Below are 6,878 nucleotides of genomic sequence, written 5' to 3'. Positions count from 1 at the left end.
CTGTGATTCTGTGATTCTGTGAAGTGATCTACGTGATCAAAGAAAGTCCTCATTTTAAAGTTTCTTTCCACTTTTTTTTCAAATTCACTTCAAAACAGTGCTATTAGCTAACATGTCTGGTCCTAATCACATCTGCACTTCAAGCATTACAGTTGTACCCAGGGACATCTTTTCAATTTAGGTTTAAGCCTTAGACAAATGAATATTATCTAGAATCTCAGATTTCAAAATTCCACATAGAACAGCTCACCTACCTTACATCATTTAATTTCCCTATGAACTCACTAGAGCTCTGTGTAACATCTCCACCTGATGCATCATGTGGGAAAGCAGCAGCAGAATGGGTAACTACTAATGGTGTTTGGAGGTAATTGCACATTCATTATTCTCATGAATATTTAATCTTTCAGCTGTTAAACATGGACTTTGGGGCACAGTATACTGACTTAGTATTCTAAAAGGTTTGACTCATTTTCATAACTCCTCTCACTGTCAAGTCAAAAAAAAAATCACTGCCATATTTTCTTGTACAAGGAATGCTATTGTTTTAACTACAGTTACCATTTATTTTTCCAGGACAGAAAAAGAAAACCAAACCTAAACCTTAAACTATTCACTCCAAGTAAGGGTGCCAGAAATTGGCTGTTGGGCAAGTTTAGAAGCTGATGCATTTTTTTTTCCAGGCAAAAGTAAGCAGAGAAACAAAAATATTATTTTTAAATTATTGCTATTTTTTTTAACTGTATTCCTCCACTGAAAACAATCTTTTAGAGAATCAGTCATTAGCTCACCATTCTCTCTGAACAAAGTGCACCATGTCCTGTATAGTGGATGGCTCACAGACCATATAGAGTCCCCACAACCCTGTATCAGTGTAGCAGGTGTTGAAGGACTGGAAGCTGTGACACAGGTTACCATGGCAGGCAATCTGAGCAAGTTTACTGGATAAATTCTGCTGAGGCAAAAGAAAAATATATTATTTTATGAAGTTTTTTGAAAGCCTACTAGTCACCTCCATGGTCTCCTGTTTTCATTTCAATGATGACAGAACATGAAGTAGTATCAAAGGCTCCAGCAGAAGGTATGAGGTTAATTACCAGCTCTTCATCTCAACAGTTTCTTTCCTTGCATGTAATCTCACATTTCCAAGCAACAGCCCAGATTTAAGCCAAAATTATAAAGCTACTTAGGTTCAAGAAAGGGACAGTTATTAATACCTACAGGTTCTGATGACAAACAGGTATGAAACATCCTACTTTCCATGAGGGCTGTCAGATCTCAAGTCACTTCTATTTTGGTGGTTTAGAACCACTTCCTAAGATTTTGATAGATCTTGAGCAACAAGTTCTCTCAGACTCACAACTGGATCCCCTTCTCCTCTCCCACTCCAAAAAAGGACCTTCAGAAATAGCCATAAGTTGCACTAACACCATCAGATATGTTTGAACGGGTCTGTATTGGCAGTACCCAAGTCAGAGAGATTTCAGCAGCCCACCAGCCTGATTAGAGCAGGAAGGTGCTCGCAGGTTCACTCACCACGCCTCCTCCAAAGGAACGATCCCAATTACCTATCAGAGTATTCGCTACCATGAGTGGGATCGTATCTGGGTGCGACCAGCCAGCTGCTTCAACAGCTATCGCAATGTGCGCCAAGGGCATCTTATCATCTCTTATACGAATCTGTGGGAACACAGAAAAGCAGCTGTAGTACAACCTGTGCACAGTAACATACACAGGAAGTTAAATATCAGGAGACAAGACATTTCCATTACATCTGGACTATAAAGCACGCACATAGAGAACACAAAATTAGAGCATATGAAGCTTTATTTAACATCAGCCTTAGCTAGTCTTCTCTGTGGCAATTTCAGAGCAACAGCAAGCCTAACGCATTACAAGTCATTTCACAACAAACACCAGCAAGGGAAGCTGATGACTTTTCAAAATCTAAATAAAGCTGTGAATAGAACACAGATGCCTCGGTTCTCTTCCATATCCGTTAAATTAGTAATTACCAACAAGTAGAAATGGTCCAACACCATTGCCAAGGGGACAAAAGTAAAGTAGCAGCAGGGGTAAGGAGGTATTCCTCCAGGAACTGATGAAGCAGAAAAAATGGCAGCAACAAGGCTTGTCCAAGAAAGGTTGTAAAGTACTGCTTTGGAAAGCAACTACTCTGTTGCCCTCGCTCGGGGCAAGAAACCTTCTAATCTGCTGAGTCTGTGGCTGAGAAACTCTTTCTCCTCAGCAGAGAGCACATGTCCACTGTGCTCACAGGAGATAGAAGGGCAAGCTCAAAAAGCCGCCTACCAGCTTACCTCACTGCCTGTGAAGCTACAAGGTGGCAGGGGTGGCAGTCCTCCTTCCGGAGCAGATGGCAAGTTACCAAAGTGGCACTTTGCTAGGTCAAGCAGCTCATCATGAGAGACCCCTGAACAAAGATATTTCACATACTTTATAATGTTACTCTGTAAACAGTTAATTTAAATTGCTGTGCAGTTTAAAGACTCAAACAAACAGTAACTTACTGCTCTCTCCCTTTAATAACCATGCTTTCAGATTCCTCACACCTCCCCATTATACAGAGTAAGATTGTCATGATCACTCCCCTTAATTCTCTTCAATAGCCTTCTATTAATATTACACCAAATCAAGCTGTTTGCTCTCAATTTCAAGCCTTGATGTTATGTCTCCTTCTCTCTGCTTTCCTTGCTACTCTTCTTTTCACAATGAGCCCCTTCTAGGCCTCTCTTTTCCTGCCCACATGGAAGAATGACCTTGGCCTTCAATTCACTTCGAGTTACTGGTTTAAGAATGTTTCTGGAATATTACTGAGGGGAAAAGGGAAAAGTTCAAAGGGTATAAAGGCACAAAATACACAGGGCTAGCAATGAACTTCCAGGACTTACTGAACAATAGACAATTCATCATGTTATACTCAGAAACTTAAATACCATGGTTTTAAGCATAGTTTCACATGATCCAGGGCAAATATCTCCTACTAACCTCCAGCAGCAGCCAGGACCATTCTGGGTCCTTTGTAATGTGTTGTTATGTACTCCACCAAGTCATTACGGTTTATGGATCTAGAAACATTCAAGGAAACATCACTATTGTGTCAGTAAAGTTTAGTAGAGTAAAAAGAGCTAAATGTATAGAATACAATATCAAAATAATTGTAAGGTCTGCCAATGCAGAGCCGTGCATAGAGGCAAAAAGCTAAAATAAGGGTGACTTCCTAAAAAGGAAATAGGAACTTGGTTACATTTTGCCTTTCTAAGCTCTTCTAGCTTCCTGAGAATTACGTGTCAGTCACGTGGAGACAGGACACACTAATGATCTCATGCCAATTTGAAAACAGCACATTTAGCAGTCTCCTGGTCTGTGCTGATATAAACAAATGCTGAAAGAGCAGTGCAAACACAGTTGTATTTATGATAATTCCTAACACCTGACCAACGGGACAAAGGAGCTTTTCCAATTTTGTGCCAGATGCCTTTTTAACAAACAGGAAAAAATACGGCAAATAATGAAGACATGCAGTAGACATGTGAAGTTCACACATCCTTTGATGCCTGCTTAAAGGGGAACTAAGGCAATAGGGGAATTCTTCTTACAGTTTTATCCAGTGCAATTTCAGCTATCTTACAGGGTAAAAATTAAAACTGAAGCTGTTCCCTACATTTTCAGATGAGTCTTTTAAATAGAAAAGGCACCATACAATTAAAGACAGCCACCAATTTGGACATACTTGATGTTTTCAGTGGGTCCTAAAATTGTTCGTCCTAGGGCTGTTTTCTGATAGGCTGTAGCATGAAGGTAATCAAAGACAACTTCTTGTAAATTGGTTTCAACCTCTTGCATCTCTCGAAGTATAACTCCTCGCTCACGCTCAATCTCTGCTTCTCCCAGGGTACTGTTCTGAATTATGTCAGCAAGAATTTCCACAGCTAATTGAAAACAGACAAGGGAACAGAAAGCATATTTTCAGACTACCAGAAAAACCTGGTTCCAAAAGTAAAATCCACCCCAAAGACCAAATGGCCCAAGATTTGCTAATAAGATTTGCAAGGTGACAAGAGGCTTGCTCTGCCGGAAGGGAGAAGTCCAAAAGGTATTTTCTTTTGGGAGTCTAGAGACAAAAACATGTCAAATATCAGCTTCCCAGATGGCACTCTCCTTTCCAAACCTGCATTCTCACATTCCTGTGCAGCTCAAGAAAGGACTTTTCACCCAGGAAGGAAAGGACTGTTACTCTATAAAAGTATAATTTTGTGATGTCTCATCAGGAGCTGGATAAGCATTTTGTCTTTTGCTGCTTTTCTGATGAATGAAAACAGTTACCTCTTGGTAAGTCTTTCGAAAAAGCCTTTGCATAATACACGGTTTGTTCCCTGGATGTATACGCATTCAGATGAGCTCCCATGTTCTCAATCTCTAGTTCAAGGTCTAACTGAGATCTCTTTTTTGTTCCCTGAAATAAAACAACAGGAAAATCAGAACAGACTCTTTAATTCACCTACTCATCATTGCTACCTCTTGTCTGGAAAAGTCAAGGCCAAGAGAAAGAAAAAGTCTTCTGGAAAGAAAACTGGCACACTAATCTCTCCAAGCTTGAAAGTCAGATATAAATCCTACTATGCTCCCAAATGAAAATAAAAAGCTGGCAAAAAGGCAACTATGTGTCTTCTAAGAACATTACAAGAAGTTAAAAGTGAGTTAAAATTAGACCTATGTTACTAATCTATAGTTGTGTATCAGCTACACAGAACTAGGACTTCAGCTTCATTTTCTAATGGAAACCAAAGTTGAAGTTGTCCACTTTTTTTTTTCCCCACTCCTTGATTTGGAAAATGTATTTATACAGTTCTAACAAAGTTCTTACCATTGATCTTCAAAGATAAATAACTCAGAAATCCACTGTAAATTTCTAAGTCAATACTCATGCTCACCTTGAAAGCCATATGTTCAAGAAAGTGAGCAGTTCCATTGTTCTTCTCATTTTCATACCTGCTTCCAGCATCAATCCAAAGTCCAACCTTATTGGGAAGAAAAAAAAAAAAAGTCATTTTACCAGCTAACAATGAAGCTTTGCTGTTTTTGTGTATGAACTATGCTTAGATTTTCAAGACCTATTTTTAAATGGCTTTTTCCTGAAACAAACCAGGTTTTCAAGATAAAGAAAATTTTGATCTTCACAAAAAAATCTAACCACAAATCATAAACACCAAAGCCTTAAGACTTATTTTACCTAGCTTAAAGTTTAAGAACAATTATTAATGAATATTGAAAGAATGCAATTCAGTTCCACAAGGAAATTAACATGCATGAACAGTTACAAAAAAAACTTCCCTTTACAAGTTACCTACTGTGCATGTTGAGAGTCCAGAGTCTTCAGAAGCTACTTGCAAGCCATTTCCAAGAGGAGTCACCCTAGTCTCAGGAACATTTAGGACTACTTCTGTTGCTGCTTTGGAAGCTCTGAGCCTGCTTGTTCCAACATGTACACACTGTAAGGAAAAAGCATCAGTCACACTCAAATTGTAAGGTATATCCCAGGATGCTCTTCTGAAAAATGTATTCCTGAACTTTAACACAAGTTTGGGGATCTTTTCTAAAGCATGCACTAAAAAAAAAAAAAAAAAAACACACACCAAAAAAAAAAAAAAAACACCATACACAGGTTTGAAGGGACCTCAGGACGGCTCTAGTCCAACCTTCTGCTCCAAGCAGGATCAACTATGAGGTCAGACCAGTTTGCTTGGGGCTTTTTGCAGCTGGGTACTGAAAATCTCCCAGGATGTGAAGAAACTGCACAGCCTCTCTGAGGAGCTTGTTCCACTGCTTGAATGCCTCATGGGAAAAAGGGGGTTTCATATATCCAGTTTTCCCTCTCTTGTTTCAACTTATAGCCATTGCCTCTCATTCTGCAGCCATGCCCCACTGTGAAGAACCTGGCTCTGTCTTCCTGACAACCTTCCCATCGGTACTGGCAGGCTGATGTTAAGTCCAACCAAAGCTATGTCTTCTCTGGGCTGAAGAAGTCCCAGACCCTCAGCCTCTCCTCATAGAGCATATGCTCTAACCTGCAACCATCATGCTAGCCCTCAGGTGAATGCACTCCAGTTCACTACTGTCTTCCTTACACCGAGAAGACCAAACCCAGCTGCCATATTGACAAGACCACCTGACAAGCGACAAGACCGCCTGACAAGTGCAAGCCACCTCCTTTGATCCTACTTGCTGTGCTCCTGTTTGTTCAGCCCAGGCTGTTGCCAGACATGCTGCTTGCCCACATGCAGCCTGCTGTCCTCCTGTGCCCCAGGCGTCTTCCACAGAGCTGCTACCCTGCTAGTCAGTTCCCAGCCTGGGCTGTTGCAAGGGATCATTTTCACTGCTAGCCGGCATTACAGGGAAGGAAAAACCTGTGCTTGAGAACAAAATCTCCCTTTCCTGTTGTGAGAAAGAAAAGCTTAGGCTTCAACCCGAGAGGATGGGGAAAATGACAGAAGGGGAGAGCTCTGGGATTGGGGCAGCCTCCATATAACCAGTGCAGAGATGGAGGGTTTAAGCCGTCTCTGAGCTCCCCTGGGGTGAGCACGGCAGGCCCCGTACGGGGTGGAAGCTACTCCTGCGCCTCTCAGAGCCATCGCACCCCAGTCTCTGCCCCGCTCCGGCTCCCGAAGGCTGCGCCAGCCATGCGGCCTCGGCACCGCTTGGGGCGATACGGGGTAACAGCGGCCCCAAGCAGCAGGTAGTAAACTCTGGGGCCTGCGGCTCCCCGGCTCGTCCCCCGGATCACTGTGCCCCCCCGCCGGGCGACCGCCGCCTCCACCTCAGCCAGGCGGAGACTACAATTCCCGCCATGCACCGCGGCA

General features: G+C 41.9%; 1 protein-coding gene across 1 annotated transcript; it reads right to left on the bottom strand.

Moving 5' to 3' along the window:
* Positions 1-791: 791 nt before the first annotated feature.
* On the bottom strand, positions 792-6,650 carry PMPCB (peptidase (mitochondrial processing) beta; the record flags this gene model as incomplete). The annotated part of the gene is made up of 9 exons (XM_010079889.1): positions 6,630-6,650; positions 5,370-5,510; positions 4,953-5,039; positions 4,345-4,474; positions 3,752-3,950; positions 3,007-3,086; positions 2,319-2,431; positions 1,537-1,680; positions 792-952 (listed from the first exon to the last, which is right to left on the bottom strand). Coding segments are annotated over exons 1-9 (1,076 nt in total), but the record flags the coding sequence as incomplete, so codon positions are not given.
* Positions 6,651-6,878: the final 228 nt, after the last annotated feature.

Source organism: Pterocles gutturalis, unplaced genomic scaffold, assembly GCF_000699245.1.
Source record: "Pterocles gutturalis isolate BGI_N339 unplaced genomic scaffold, ASM69924v1 scaffold33844, whole genome shotgun sequence".
NCBI lineage: Eukaryota > Metazoa > Chordata > Aves > Pterocliformes > Pteroclidae > Pterocles > Pterocles gutturalis.
The sequence above is the reverse complement of the archived record's forward strand: the minus strand, read 5'-3'. Positions and strand labels throughout refer to the sequence as shown.